Genomic DNA, 15,571 nt, shown 5'->3' on the forward strand with positions numbered 1-15,571 from the left:
TTCCCTTGTCCCTGCAATCACCACTATTATCTGTGTCCATGAGTTCTTTCTTTTTTTTACTCAATCCCTTCACCTCTGCAGCCTGCCCCCAGAACTATCTGCCTGCTATCTATGAATCTATTTTGTTAATTCAGTTTGTTCATTAGATTCCACATGAGTGAAATCATATGGTACTTGTCTTTGTAATTTTAGCTAATCTAATAGGTGTGCAATAGAATCTCATTGTGGTTTTTATTTGCATTTTTCAAATAACTACTGATGTTGAGTTGCGTATTAACCATTTATGTACCTTCTTTGTGAAATAAATCATTCCCCACTTTTTAATTATGTTGCCTTACTACTGAGGCTTGACTTTTTGGTATTTACTTTTTAAAATTAATTTTATTAAAATATAACATAAATGCATAAGATACAGAACATTTTTATCACCCCAAAGTTTTCTTGTAACCTTTTACAATCAATCCCCACCACCAAATCTCAAGTAACCACTGAGTAGATTTCAACCATAATAAATTAATTTTGAATATTATAGAAATGAATGTAAATTATATACAGCATATACTCTTCTTTCTAACTTCATTTGCTTAGAATGTTTTTGATATTCATCCACTGTGTTGAACTGTATTGGTAGTTCCTTCCTTTTTATTGAGTAGTTCCACTATGTAAATATTCACTTTATTTATCTACCAGTTAATTCCAGCTGAGGCTCTTATGAATGAAGCAGATATGAACATTCATGTATATTTTTGTGAATATGTTTTCATTTCTCTTGAATAAATATCTAGAACAGGAATTGCTAGGTCATATGGTAGGTACATGTTTAACTTTATATGAAACTAATAAAACCGTTCCCAAACTAGCCATACTTTTCTATACTCCCTGACAGCAATTTACAAGAGTTCTAATTTCTCTATATCCTTAGCATCATTCATTATCATTAGCCTTAATATTACCCATTCCAGCAGGTGTGTAGCATTCTGGTTTTAACTAGCATTTTCTAGATGACTAGAGATATTGAGAATCTTTTCATGTATTTATTGACCATTTCTATATCTTCTTTTATGTATTAACTGTTCAAATATTTTGATCATTTCCAAATTGGAGTGTCTTAATGTGTTGGAAGAGTTCTTTATAGTATTAAATACATTGTATTGCAAGGTGAATTTGGACAGCATTAATACATTTAATAATTTTGCTCAACTTCTAACTCCATATAGTAAACAATATGTACACTACTTAATAAAAGGAAAATGAGTTAAGAATAGAAGAATGGTCAAAATGTATTAATATAGTATCAAAATCAAATGACCTCAATCTTAACCTATTCAGTTCTCAGCAACCACAATAGCACAATTTTTAAAAAAGGTAACCTTATCTAAGTTATGTACAAGTAACATTTGAAATCAGTAAATTGTTGCCAAGGTCCACAAGTTCTATCTCCAAGTTTAATCATGACCTTTTAAACTAAATCTAATTGACCATGTTTACTTAGTTTGCAATGTACTATCATCCCAAAACCAATTTCATAGACTAGCAAGTGCTGATGGCACCTAACCAAACAAGAGGTTGGATATAGACCTTAAAACTGACAATTCTAAAACTGTTTTTCTCTTCATTTTTTTCTTTCCTCCTTTTTCTACTATTCTTCTTTAACCTCACCTCAACTCCATTCTTCCAAATCTGGTCTGTCCTATTACTTTAGATTTATTTAGAGTGATTAGAACATCATTTTTGAAGATTTTATCATCCCAGGTGAAAGAAACACCTTGCCCTTTAGCAGTCACCCCTCCTCTTATTTTCTAATTATCCCCAGCCCCAGGCTATACATTTTATATAAACGGAATTATGCAATATCTGATCCTGTGTAATCTCCTACTTTCTGATCCGATGACTGCTTAATATAAAATCTAATAAAGTTACTTATGTTCTAAAATACAAAGCTATAATTTTTATACATATTTTTTATATTCCTTCGAATTAAGTATCTCTTGATGGAACTGCAGCCTTTATATTCGTGATGGAGTATTCATAACAATTTAATTCACTCAAACAGAAAACTACCACATAAAACTTATTTGGCAAAAACATTTAAGTAACATTAACTTTTGATTCATTTTAACAACGTAATATAGATTATTCCTATTTTAAAGAAAGTAATATATTTTACTTACTACAGAACCTTACCTTGACTAAGATGTTCATGGTAAATAGATGCTAAATTGGGAAGATGTTGTTGAAGATGAGATGTTAGCTCTGCATGTGAATTAATCTGAACTAGCTCCTCTTCACACCCAGATTCTTCACCATCAAAATCAGCCATATTTTTTTCCGATTTTGCACTGACCTGGGAGCTGCTGCAGCTGACATCATCTGCACTTAGCATATCATCAACCATATGCCTATAACACAGAAGAGCACAAAGTTACTAATTAGATATTTAAACAGTTTCTGAATAACAAAAATATCTCTCAAAACATTGGCACAAGTTATTCACACTCAAGAATAAAGCTACATTTGTTTTTTAATAAGACAGTATGTTAAGAGCTTTACAAAAACTAAAAAACCCACGTCAGAACTATATATTAATTTTACAATATACCTACATGTTATCTGGTTCAACAACACACTTCAAAGAGAGTAATTGCAGAGTAGGTCAGTAAACTTACTTTTACATAATTATTTTACAAACTCAAATCACAATGTGAGGAACCTTAAAATTTGTTTACATTTACTTATACAACTACAGAATCAAGTAAGATAACTACCAGAAAAAAAAAAAATTTCAATTTAAGGCAGCAATTTAAATGTGGTTAATATTAATTGGGGGACCTTTAACTCAATAAACACCAATTAAGCACTCACTTCTAAAACATACTATACTGGCTACTCTGATATAAAGACAAAAGAATGAAAAAATAACATGAAGAAAAAATGTTCAAGACTTAGAGACTCACAGGTAGTAGTACCATATGGAGAGTATATGGAAAGTGCTAACAAAGATAAAATCATTAGGTTTTGTGAGACGGGGGTTTGGTTCGGGAAAACTAAAAGATATTTGCAATATAACAGTATGAGCTCTCAAGGAGAAAACTTTGAATACCTATCTATAAAGTCAGACCTTAATCAGTGGTTCTCAATCAAGAGTGATTTTGGCCCCTGGGAGGGACATCTGGCAATGTCTAGAGCCATTTCTGGTGATCAAAACTGGACAGATGATGCTGGCATCTAAGGATAGAGGCTAGGGATGCTACTAATTCTACAATGCACAGGACAGCATTCACATTGGTGCAAATACAAAACAAAGAATTATCTGGGCCAAAATGTGAAGACTGCCAAGGCTGAGAAACATTACCTTAAACTCATATGGGTTACTGATAAGAATAAAAAAGCAAAGGAAATAAAGTAGCAATATATATGAATACGTAGTTCTCCCCACAACCATATTAAATTGTGAAAGGCCTGGCAAATTTTCAAGTCTAAGAAAACTCATCCTGATAAAACACATGGTTTGTATTTCATCAACTCAAACATTACTACGGGCAATGATAGTAATAATAAATAGCAGCTAACATATACTGAGATCTTATATGCCAATCATATTAGTCTATGAAATGCTCACAATAAACCAATGACATAAGTAGTATTGTTTATTTTATAAAAAAATAAAAGAGCAGAAAAATTAATATCAGAACACTAGTGACAGAATTACTATTACTATTAAATACCATAGGTGTATTTCACAAATAATCAAGAGGCTTTATGCTTATTAATACCCTAAAATTAGGATATGTATAAAGTTTCCCGTTTCACTATCATACTTTCATGTACATTTCCAAAAGCAATTTTACACCTGCTTTTAAGCAATTATTATAAGGAGTTGAAGATACAGATCTGTATTGTCCAATGAGAGCCACTAGCTACATGTGGCCACTGTACATGTACAAAGTGGCTGAGTTCCAGTCAAGATGGCGGAGTAAACGTGGTATTCGGAACCTTCCACAAGCACATCAAATTTACAACTAAATTACAGAACATCGGTCATTCAGAATACCTGAAATCTAGCTGAACAGAAATCCTACAACTAAGGATATAAACAAGAAAGCATGTCCAGAATAGTAAAAGGGGCAGAGACATGGAACAGGCTGGTCTCACACCCACGTGTGGTAGTTAAAAGTGAGGAGGGATATCTTGGCTGTAGAGGTCTCCCCTAAGCAGCAATGGGTTCCAACCCCAATCAGAACCCCCAGCTCAGGATTCCTGTGGCTGGAAGAGAAGTCCCCATAACTTCTGGCTGTAAAAACCAGCTGGGATTGTGGCTAAGACAAAGGGCTCCTGGAGTCCCAGGCTGAAGTTTCTCTTAAAGGCCATTCTACACCAAGTCAGGTAGATGTAGCAGCATTACCTAATACATAGAAACAAACACAGCTGCCAGAGTGATTGGACAGAGGTTGGGGAAATGGGTGAAAAATGTGAAGGGATTTAAACTAATAGTCATAGGGATGTAAAGCATAGCACAGGGAATGTGGTCAATAATAGCTACGTATGATGTCAGACGGGTTCTACATTTATCAGGGTGATCACTTGGTAAGTTATATAAATGTCTAATCACGGGGCTGTACATCGGAAACTAATATAATATTGCGCATCAGCTATAATTTAAAATGAAATTGTTCAAAGTGGCTGGTCTAAACTGAGATGTGATTTAAGTATAAAATATACACGGAATATACACAGAATATTGAAGACAGTACAAGAAAAATCTTATTATCCTTGTTACATGTGAAGATATCTTATATATTATTGTTCTAAATAAAATTAATGATTAAAAGTAATCTCTTCTGTTTCATTTTGCCTTTTTAATCCTCACCTGAGAATATTTTTATTGACTTTAGAGAGAGGGGAAGGGAAAAAAGGGGAGAGAGGGAGGGAGAGGAGGAGGGAGAAGGAGGGAGGAGGCGAAAGGGGAGAAGGAGGGAGAGAGAAAGGGAGGATGGAGGAGAAGGGAGGGAGAAAGAGAGAGGGAGGAAGGGAGGGAGAAGGACATCAATTAGTTGCCTCCCATATGCAATGCACCCTTACCAGGGATCAAACCAGCAATCTTAACTAGGTATGTGCCCTGACCAGGAATCGAGCCCACAACCTTTTTGCGGTATGGGATGACGCTCAATCAACTGAGCCATCGGCCAGGCTCATTCTGCTTTTTAAAATGTGCCCAACAGAAAATTAAAAATTGCATATTTGTGGCATGCATTTGTAGTTGGTATTATATACCTATTGGACAACACTGATCTATAATAACTGTAATTAATAAGTATAAGACATAATTACTTCCCTAAAAGAAATGTAGCTGTTTTTTAAAGTAGACCTACCCATCATGGTGGTGGTGATGGTGGTGGTGATGGTGGTGATGCTGTGGACCAATGAACTGCCGACAATTAAATAATTCACTCCCAATAGTCTCCCCAAGGAAGTCCCCAGTGCGTGTAATACATGATTCCTGAGATGCTTGTGCTATATGAGCAGCATTCATTTCCCCTGAAATATCATGTCCTGGGTCTTCGGAGTGTGAACATGCATCAAGCATTCGTCTTCTATTATCTACTGATGGCAGTGACTCAGTGTTAAAAACCAGGTCTTTTCCTGTTCCATTGCTTGTCCCACTTCTCTCTGATGGGCCTTGGGAATCCCCTAAGCAAATGCCTGCTTGACTTTCTAACTTTCTGTTCCGAAGATCTGAAGCACAACTGCTTTTAGGAGGATTATGACCATGATCATCATCTTCATCTTCTTCTTTAAGGGCTTCAATATCTGCAATGTCTTCTGACTGTACTTCACTGCCAGGGCTTCCAGCTGACTGGCTTGCATGGCTAGAATTCACCTCATTGCTAGATCCATCACTATGCCCACTACTGCTACCAGGACCACTGCTTCCATCTTCACCACTATTGGCAGTTTCATCAGAACTTCCCTGCATGGATTCCTGTATTCAGAAACAAACAGATTTAAATAAATATTTACATTAGTAAGAAAAAGTAACTGACATTAACACAACACTTATTTTTAAAAGGCTGCCATAGTGTTGACTCATTCCTTAGAACAGTGGTTCTCAACCTTCCTAATGCCGCGACCCTTTAATACAGTTCCTCATGTTGTGGTGACCCCCAATTTCATTGTTACAAATTGAACATAATTAAAGCATAGTGATTGATCACAAAAACAATATGTAATTATATATGTATTTTCCAATGGTCTTAGGCGACCCCTGTGAAAGGGTCGTTCGACCCCCAAAGGGGTCGTGACCCACAGGTTGAGAACCGCTGCCTTAGAACAATACAAAATGGAATTAAAAACTCCAACCAAAAAAAAATAAAGGATCTCAATAATACCACATAAGAGAAAGATTAGGCCTGAACATAGATCACCTTTTATATTCCCAGTTCAAAGGATAAACATGGCAGAAACCCAAAAATCACTTTGCGGGGGGAGTTTTCATACCTCTGTGTCCGACAGTCGCTGTTGCACATGTTTGGTTCTATTAATAAGTTGCTCATCCATTTCAATGTCACTGCCTCCACTTTGATGGGTATCACTGTTATCACTGCTTTGAGGACTAGCTGCAGGTGACCCTATATTAAATAGATTTTTTGTCTTACTCCTACTTTATATTAACATGGATCTATCAGAATGGCACAGTCCTTTGGTTCTTTGATTTACCAAAGCTTCATGCTAAGTAGCCAAAAATATAATCTGTAAATATGTTAACATTTGCCAAGAGGATATACACGATTTCAATTAAGTCAAGATTACCAACAGTTTATTAAACAAAAGGGTGAGTTGGATAACTACTTAAGGGTATACATCTTTTGCTCAAAAGGGCCTTTATGACTGATACAAATACATGAAATCAGTTAATTGTGATCATCTCTAGGAAAGGGAAGCCATGGCACCATGCACATCTAGACTCAACTTACAAGGTGATGGAGCTGCTCTTCTCAGCTCTTCTTCCTCTGAGGGAAAAGGAAAAAACAGGAGGGAATATTCTAAATGACTGGGCTTCTTTGGGACAGCTTATCAGTTGTTCTTACTACATAGTCAACAAGATACAGATAGGGAAATCTGCAATAATGTTAAGTCTCCACCACCTGTAGTGGTAGTTGTGGTTCCCTGCATAGAAAAGCCTAAAAAAAGAGTAGTATATGATGTCAGGAGACAAAAATTGGGGTAAAGTTGATAAAGTTTTAGAAAGTCCTAGAAAGCTATATATACATTAAAGCACATATAAAACGCCTGAAATTATAGCCAGAAAGATGAAGCAACTCCAATTTATTCACCCTTTCACAAATACTATAGTGTCCATCTCAAACTTAGTTTGAAATTAAGGTTGAACCGAACTACTAAGCAGAAAATATATTTTATAGTTATAAACTTTGCACAACTAAAATACTTTACTAACCTTTCTTAGTTCCCATGGGAAGATTAGTATTTAATAAAGATGCAAAAGAGCTCTGTTTAGATAGCTGAGCCTTAGCTGCTAGTGCATTATTCCATAATGCTTTAATTAACATTGATGCCAAGTACAATGTCTTTAAAAAAAAAGAGAGGAAGAAATTAGAGGTTTTAGGCAACATGATAACAAATTTAATATCCTATGCCTAATTAAAATGTTAACAGTAATAAGCTACAAGTTAAATTATCTGAATCACAAATAAATTTTCATATTTAATGTGCATGAAAAATAATTAACTATCATTATGTTTTGAATAAATTACCTGCTCAGTATGAACACTTGGCTCAAGAGCTGAGACCAGATTAAGAAGATGTCTAAGTGGTACTGGATCCAAATTCTTGATCAGTGAAGGAAATAAATCATGTATATACCGACTACAATGTTTCAACTACAAAATAAAGGTAGAAACAAGTCAAAAATAATTACCCTACATAACTAAATAATTTGGTACCAAAAAAAGTTACGCAGTTTATACTTTTTTAAGTTATATAGTTTTAAAAGCCAAGGTAACTGGTACACTAATATTTTTTAGTATGTTGGTAAATGCTAATTACCAAATATCATAAATGGCAGTACATACAATTTTGAAATTCTACATAAGCAGGATTTTCTTATCCTAACAAACCATTAGCTTAATTTTCTAACTATAAGGATTCCAATTAAATTTATGTACATATCATTAATATAAAAACAAATAAATAAATAAAAATGTAGGTCAACACTCAACCATTGAGCCAAACCATATCTCAGTTTCTTTATCTATAAAACGGGATAACAGAACTAACCTCCTAGGGGAGTAAGGCACTTAGAACACATAAAGAGGAAGTACTCAATAAATGTGAGATGTTAATATTACCTGTGCGGCAGCCCAAATGCAATCAATATGCTGAGTACTCAGTCGCCCTTCAGCTGCCAAAAAATTCAAAATCACTTGGCACTGTTTGATAATCTGGAAAAGAAAAACTTACTATCGTTAATCTTTGGAAATATTCTTCTGTCTTAAGAGCAGAAAAGTCATATAATCATCCACAAACCTCAATATGTAAATTTGGTCCAAATATATGTTCTACTACATTATTGCTTATAAGCCAGTCTGCAAGTTCTTTTGCAATGGACCTAAAATCAAATTTAAAAAAATAGTTAATACATTAAAAAATATTAGTTATCAAAAACAACAACAAAACATTAGTTATCACTCATTCCCATGTCTAAAAGGCAGACACAGTTGAAAATCTCAATTTGTTCACCTACAAATTAGAAAAAAGTGATTATACACAATTAACTGTTTAGGTTACTACACAAAGAATAACAAAATAAAAGAAATAATAATATTACCTAATTTTATAAACAAGTAAAAAAAAAGTCCTGGAAAGTTAGGATAACAACTAACTCCAAGTACACAGGTGAGAACACCAAGTATAAAACCAAATAAGTGATGTATTTTCCTATTCAAGGACTTTGCCTTCCCACTTTTTAATTTCCATAGTAGGCACTGAAGTGTTAAGGGAAGGTTTCCAAATGTAGATTAACAAAAGGATGAAAAAATTATTTTCAAGCCAAGCTGCAAGTTTCCTTCCTGATACTAAGATTCCACTAATGTAGTCCAAAGATATCAACTGATCTTTCAGAACAACGTACATTCACCAACATCTTAGCCATCATTTCAAAAAAATAATCTTTTTTAATTTAGAATGGTTTTAGATTACCCTTCTTTTTAAAAATTTATCTTTATTGTTGAAAGTATTACAGATGTCCCTTTTTTCCCCCTCATTGACCCCCTTCACCCCACTCCCACCCCCACCCCAGGGGTTCACCAAAACTATTCTCTGTGTCCATGGGTTATGCATATATGCATATAAACTTTTTGGTTAATCTCTTCCCATTACCCTCCCCTCCTCCACCTTTCCCTCTGAGATTCGTCAGTATATTCCATGCTTCCATGTGTCTGGACCTGTTTTGTTCATAAGTTTATTTTGTTTATTAAATTCCACAAATGAGTGAGCTCATGTGATAGTTGTCTTTCTCTGACTCGCTTATTTCTCTTAACATAATATTCTCCAAGTTCCTCCATGCTGTCTCAAAGGGTAAGGAATCCTTTTTCACAGCTGCATAGTATTCCATTGTGTAAATATACCACGTCTTTTTCATACTCTCATCTACTGATGGGCACTTGGGCTGTTCCAGATCTTAGCTATTGTAAATAGCACTGCTATCAACATAGGGATATATACACTCATTCTGATTACCCTTCAATTTTTAACAACTATCTAAAAGCTATTCTCGCACTAGCTGGTTTGGTTCAGTGGATAGAGCATTGGCCTGCAGACTGAAGGGTCCTGGGTTCGATTCCGCCAAGGCACATGCCCAGGTTGCGGGCTCAGTCCCCATTGTGGGGAGTGCAGGAGGCCGCCAGTCAATGATTCTCATCATTGATGTTTCTATCTCTCTCCTCCCTTCCTCTGAAATCAAAAGTATATTTTGAATATAAATAAATAAAAGCTATTCTCCCTTAGAGAAATAACTCACTGACTGGCATACAACTTAACCTATTTATGTTAGTTCTCCCAATAAGGTAGTGTGGGTTTATCAGTTGTCTTTTACAATTTTGAGATATACATAACATCTAATACTGAACTTATAGGGTGGGGCAAAAGTAAGTTTACAGTTATGAGTATGTGAAACAATTTGTGCTTGTATAATATTATATTATTTTCCACATGAACAACTTTAAGCCTATTTTTGCCCAACCCTGTATTTGAAATGTGCAGTCTGATGAGTTAAAGCTTAAGTATGTATCTATGTATTAATCACCACCATCAAGATAATACATAATCGAACCAAAGTTTCTCTATGCCCCTTTTGTTATCCAGCTCCCACAACCCAATTCCCCAACTAGCAACCTGCTTTGTATTATTATATACTAGAGGCCCGTTGCAGGAAGATTCCTGCAAGAATAGGGCTTCCTGTGGCTGGAGTGAAGCAGAGAAGGGAGCGAAACCCGCTGAGGCGGGCTTCGCTCCCGCTCCGCCGCCCAGCTGGTTTCCCTCCCGCCTCCCACCTCCACCGCCTTGGCTCCATTCCTGTCTCCACCTCTACTTTGCTCCCTTCTGCAGCGCTTCGCTTCCACGTTGTCATTCAGTCTTCACTCCCAGCCGGTCTATGCAAATTAACTGCCATCTTGGTGGGGTTAATTTGCATATAGTCCCTCTGATTGTCTGGTGGGCGTAGTGAAGGTACAATTAGCATCTTTGTCTTTTATTAGTGTAGATGTTTTCATTTTCTAGAATTTTATATTTTAAAAAAGTGATAGAGTATGTACTTTTTTTTAAACTGGCTTCTTTCACTCAACATAAGATTTATCCATTTGTTGCATTTATCAACGGCCATTGGTTCTTCCTAGGTTTTGGCAATTATGTCTAAAGCTGCTATAAATATCTATATGCAAGTTCTTGTGTGGGCATGTTTTCCACCTCTTTAAATACTAGAGAGCATGATTGCTGGGTCATGCGATAAGAGGATGCTGAGTTTTGTATGAAACTGCAAACTTTCTTCCAAAGTAGTTGCGCCTTCTTGCATTCCCACCAGCAATGAATGAAACTTCCTCTTGCATCACATCCTTGTCTGCATTTGGTCTTTTAAATATTCTGGATTTTGAGCATTCCTAATAGTTGTGTAATGGAATCTCACTGTTATTTTCATTTGCATTTCCCTGACAAAGAATGATGTGGAGCATCTTTTTTTGTGCTTATGTACTTACTATCTGTACAACTTTTTTTTTTTTTTAAATAGTGCCCTTGACCGGAATTGAACCTGGGACCATTCAGTCTGCAGGCCAACGCTATATCCACAGAGCCAAGTCAGCCAGGACTGTCTATCTTTGTTGATAAGGTGTCTGCTGCCCAGAGTCTGGCTCTGTGGTTGGGCATAGAACTATGAACCAGGAGGTCATGGTTCAATTCCCAGTCAGGGCACATGCCCCAATTACGAGCTCAATCCCCAGTAGGGGGTGTGCAGGAGGCAGCTGATCAATGATGTTTTAACTCTCTATCTCTCCCTTATTCTCTCTGAAATCAATAAAAACATATTTTTTTTTAAAGTCTTTGGCATATTTTTTTGTTTGTTTTATTACTGGGTTTTCCTTTCTTTTTATATTTTGAATACTAGTCCTTTATCAGATTTGTCTTTTTTTTATGTTTCTCTTCACAGACTTATTTTATTTCATTTATTTATTTTTTTTGTTGTCAATCCTCACTGAGCATATTTTTCCATAGGTTTTTTTAGAAAATGGAAGGGAGGGGGAGAGACAGAAAGAAAGAAACATCAATGTGAGAGAGATACATTGACTGGTTGCCTCCTGCATGCACCCCAACCAGGACCAGAGAGCCAGCTTGCAACCAAGGTATGTGCCCTGGAGAGGAATTGAACCTGGGACTCTCCAGTTCACAAGCCGACATTAATTATCCACTGAGCCAAACCAGCTAGAGCGTCAAATTTGTCTTTTGAAAATATTTTCCCCCTGTATGTGGCTTATCTTTTTATGCTCTTGACATTGTCTTCAGCAAAACATAAATTTTTCATTTTAATGATATCCAGCTTATCAATTCATTCTTTCATGAATCATGGTATTGTAACCAATAGTTCACCCATCGCCATACCCAGGGCCATCTAGGTTTTCTCACATTATTTTCTAAGAGTTTTATAATTTTGCATATTATGTTTAATGTGTATCCCACTTGCATTAATTTTTGTGAAGGGTGTAAGGTTGTGTCTAGATTTTAACATGTGTTTGTCCAATTATTTAACACCATTTGTTGAAAAGACTTATCATTCTTCCATTATACTGCCTTTGCTCCTTTGTCAAAGATCAGTGGACTCTATTAATATGAGCCAATTCTGGCCCCTCTATTGATGTCTCTTCTTTGACCAAAACTACACTGTCTTGATTACAGTAGCTTTACAGTACAGTAAGTCTTGAAGTACAAAGTTTCCAATTTTGTACTTTTCCTTTCAATAACGTATTGGTTATTCTAGATCTTTTGCCTCTTATGTAAACTTTATAATCAGTTCATGAATGTCCTCAAAATAACTTGCTAGGACTGAGATTATACTGCATTTGTACATATCAAGATGGGAAGAACTGATGTCTTCAAAATGTTGAGTCTTCCTAAACACTGACATGGAATATTTTCCTATTTATTTAGTTCTTTGGCATCTTTTATCAAAGTTTTAATATCTTTCAAAGAGTTTTATTTCTTCCTTCCCATCTGTATACCTTTCATTTCTCTATCTTCCCTTATTGCATTAGACAGGACCTTCCAGCAAAATGGAGAAAAGCAGTGGTGAGAGGGGCATCTTTTTCTTGCTCCTGATCTTAGTGGAAAAGCTTTGAACCTCTCATCATTATGCAGGATGTTAGCTGTAGGTTTTCTGCATCAAGTGTGCTTTCTAAAAACTATCCGTACCATATTCTTCACTACTAAATTCTCCTATGTAAATAGTATCTTTTTGCATTTTGTGCAAATAAACACTATGTTGGTATATGCTTTTTTAAAAAAAAAAACACATTTTATTGGTTTTTTACAGAGAGGAAGGGAGAGGGATAGAGAGTTAGAAACATCAATGAGAGAGAAACATCGATCAGCTGCCTCCTGCACACTCCCTACTGGGGATGTGCTCACAACCAAGGTACATGCCCTTGACCAGAATCGAACCTGGGACCCTTGAGTCCGCAGGCTGACGCTCTGTCCACTGAGCCAAACCGGCTAGAGCTTGGTATATGCTTTTAAAAAAACATGGAGAAATGTTTCAATATGTTATTCTGAAATCTTATTAAGACTGCACAAATGAAACCAAAAAGCAAAGAATTTCTAGTGAACACTTCAAATCGAATAGTCACAATTATACTTACCATGTAAATAGTCACACATTAAATATTATTTATGTATAAGTAATGCTCCTACTTACGTTTCTGTGTCTGATACCAATGATTCATTATTGCACACATCATTGAAGGTGTGAAGTTGATTCTATAATTAGAAAAATAAAGTTTGCCAAAATTATTCTTGTATGTGTTAGCAAATGTTAAGAAACATGGTTTGATATTTGCAGATCATAATCAATAACCAGAATAAAATTATAAAATTTAAATAGAGAATCAGATACATACACTTCTCAACTAGTCTGGCTATTTCCTTTATCATATTAAAACATTAAATAAATTCATTCCACAAGTATTAATTATGCTTTATTCCACTATGCACCCTACAGAGAAAAAACTGAATAATGAAAAAACACAAAGAGAATCGAAGATGGCGGCATAGGTAAACACCGGAGACTGCTGCCACAAACAACCACGTCAAAAATACAACTAAAAGACGGAACGGACATCAACCAGAACCACAGGAAGGCTGGCTGAGGAGAGACTCTTCAACTAGAAGGAAAAACAACAGCATTACGAGGCTCAGAAGAGGCGCAGTGTGGAAAATTTAAAGGTACGGTGGTGCGCGCGCAAAGCGGGCTGGTGGCTGAGGGCGCGGTTGTCGTTTTCAATCAGGAGGGAGTCTCAGACTCTGGGCTACAGATCCGGGCAAGTCTCTAGGGACCCAGACTCAAACGGGAGAAGCGGGACTGTCTGGCTACGGTCCCTCCGAGGTTTGCAGCGGTTGCTGGGACAGAGAGGCGGAGCCCCTGGGGAGTGACTGAGAGCAGCCATAGCTGCTCCCTCCACCCGCCCTGTTGAGCCCGCCCCGCCCAAGCCCTGTGCAGAGCCATTTGCCGGATCGCCTCAGGCAAAGGCTAGATTAGCACCTCCCCAGAGGACTGAAGTTTTCCCACAACTGATTCTCACAGCCAGTCGGCCTGGTGGTCAAATCCCTCTAGTATTGACTACAACAATTAAGGCTTAACTAGAACAAGACTGCGCACAAAGACCACAAGGGGGTGCACCAAGAAAGCATAAAAGATGCGGAGACAAAAAAACATGACAGAAATGGAGGATATGGAGCTAAAAATCGCAATTTTGAGAGCTTGCAATAAACTTGAGCAGAGCCTCATGAAAACTAATGAGACCCTCGATGTTACAACAAAGAAATTAGAAATTAAGCATACACGGACTGAAATAAAGAATATTATACCCAATAGCAGACCAGAGGAGCACAAGAATCAAACCAAAGATTTGAAAGCAAAAAACACCCAACTGGAAAAGCAAAATGAAAAAAGAATCTGAAAGTGTGAAGATAGTGTAAGGAGCCTCTGGGACAGCTTCAAGCGGACTAATATCAGAATAATAGGAGTGCCAGAAGATGAGAGACAGCAAGATATTGAAAACCTATTTCAAGAAATAATGGCAGAAAACTTCCCCCACCTGGTGAAAGAAATGGACTTACAGGTCCAAGAAGCGCAGAGAACCCCAAACAAAAGGAATCCAAAGAGGACCACACCAAGACACATCATCATTAAAATGCCAAGAGCAAAAGACAAAGAGAGAATCTTAAAAGCAGCAAGAGAAAGAGACTCAATTACCTACAAGGGAATACCCATACGACTGTCAGCTGATTTCTCAACAGAAACTTTGCAGGCCAGAAGGGAATGGCAAGAAATATTCAAAGTGCTGAATACCAAGAACCTACAACCAAGATTACTTTATCCAGCAAAGCTATCATTCAGAATTGAAGGTCAGATAAAGAGCTTCACAGATAAGGAAAAGCTAAAGGAGTTCATCACCACTAAACCAGTATTATACGAAATGCTGAACGGTATCCTTTAAGAAGAGGAAGAAGAAAAAGGTAAAGATACAAATTGTGAACAACAAACATGCATCTATCAACAAGTGAATCTAAAAATCAAGTGAATAAATAATCCGATGTACAGAATGAACTGGTGATTATAATGAATCAGGGACATAGAAAGGGAATGGACAGACTATTCTTGGGGGGGGAAAGGGGAATGGGAGATGCAGGAAGAGACTGGACAAAAATCGTGCACCTATGGATGAGGACAGTGGGTGGGGAGTTGGGGCGGAGGGGGGGGGCGGGAACTGGAAGGAGGGGAGTTATGGGCGGGGGA

The 15,571-nt window shown here is 36.7% G+C and overlaps 1 protein-coding gene across 2 annotated transcripts in view; it reads right to left on the reverse strand.

Moving 5' to 3' along the window:
- Nucleotides 1-15,571, reverse strand: part of USP34 (ubiquitin specific peptidase 34) — a 241,762-nt gene that overhangs the window by 161,443 nt on the left and 64,748 nt on the right. For both annotated transcript variants that reach the window (XM_070429294.1, XM_070429293.1), the window contains exons 8-16: nucleotides 13,472-13,533; nucleotides 8,542-8,623; nucleotides 8,364-8,456; nucleotides 7,770-7,895; nucleotides 7,454-7,583; nucleotides 6,972-7,007; nucleotides 6,496-6,626; nucleotides 5,370-5,980; nucleotides 2,185-2,399 (exon numbers count right to left, since the gene is read on the reverse strand). In XM_070429294.1, the coding sequence (XP_070285395.1) occupies nucleotides 2,185-2,399; nucleotides 5,370-5,980; nucleotides 6,496-6,626; nucleotides 6,972-7,007; nucleotides 7,454-7,583; nucleotides 7,770-7,895; nucleotides 8,364-8,456; nucleotides 8,542-8,623; nucleotides 13,472-13,533 (1,486 nt within the window). The remainder of the gene's footprint in view (nucleotides 1-2,184; nucleotides 2,400-5,369; nucleotides 5,981-6,495; nucleotides 6,627-6,971; nucleotides 7,008-7,453; nucleotides 7,584-7,769; nucleotides 7,896-8,363; nucleotides 8,457-8,541; nucleotides 8,624-13,471; nucleotides 13,534-15,571) is intronic.

Source organism: Myotis yumanensis, unplaced genomic scaffold (assembly GCF_028538775.1).
Source record: "Myotis yumanensis isolate MYYU_CA2020_CCGP unplaced genomic scaffold, mMyoYum1.0.hap1 SCAF_11, whole genome shotgun sequence".
NCBI classification, from domain to species: Eukaryota; Metazoa; Chordata; class Mammalia; order Chiroptera; family Vespertilionidae; genus Myotis; species Myotis yumanensis.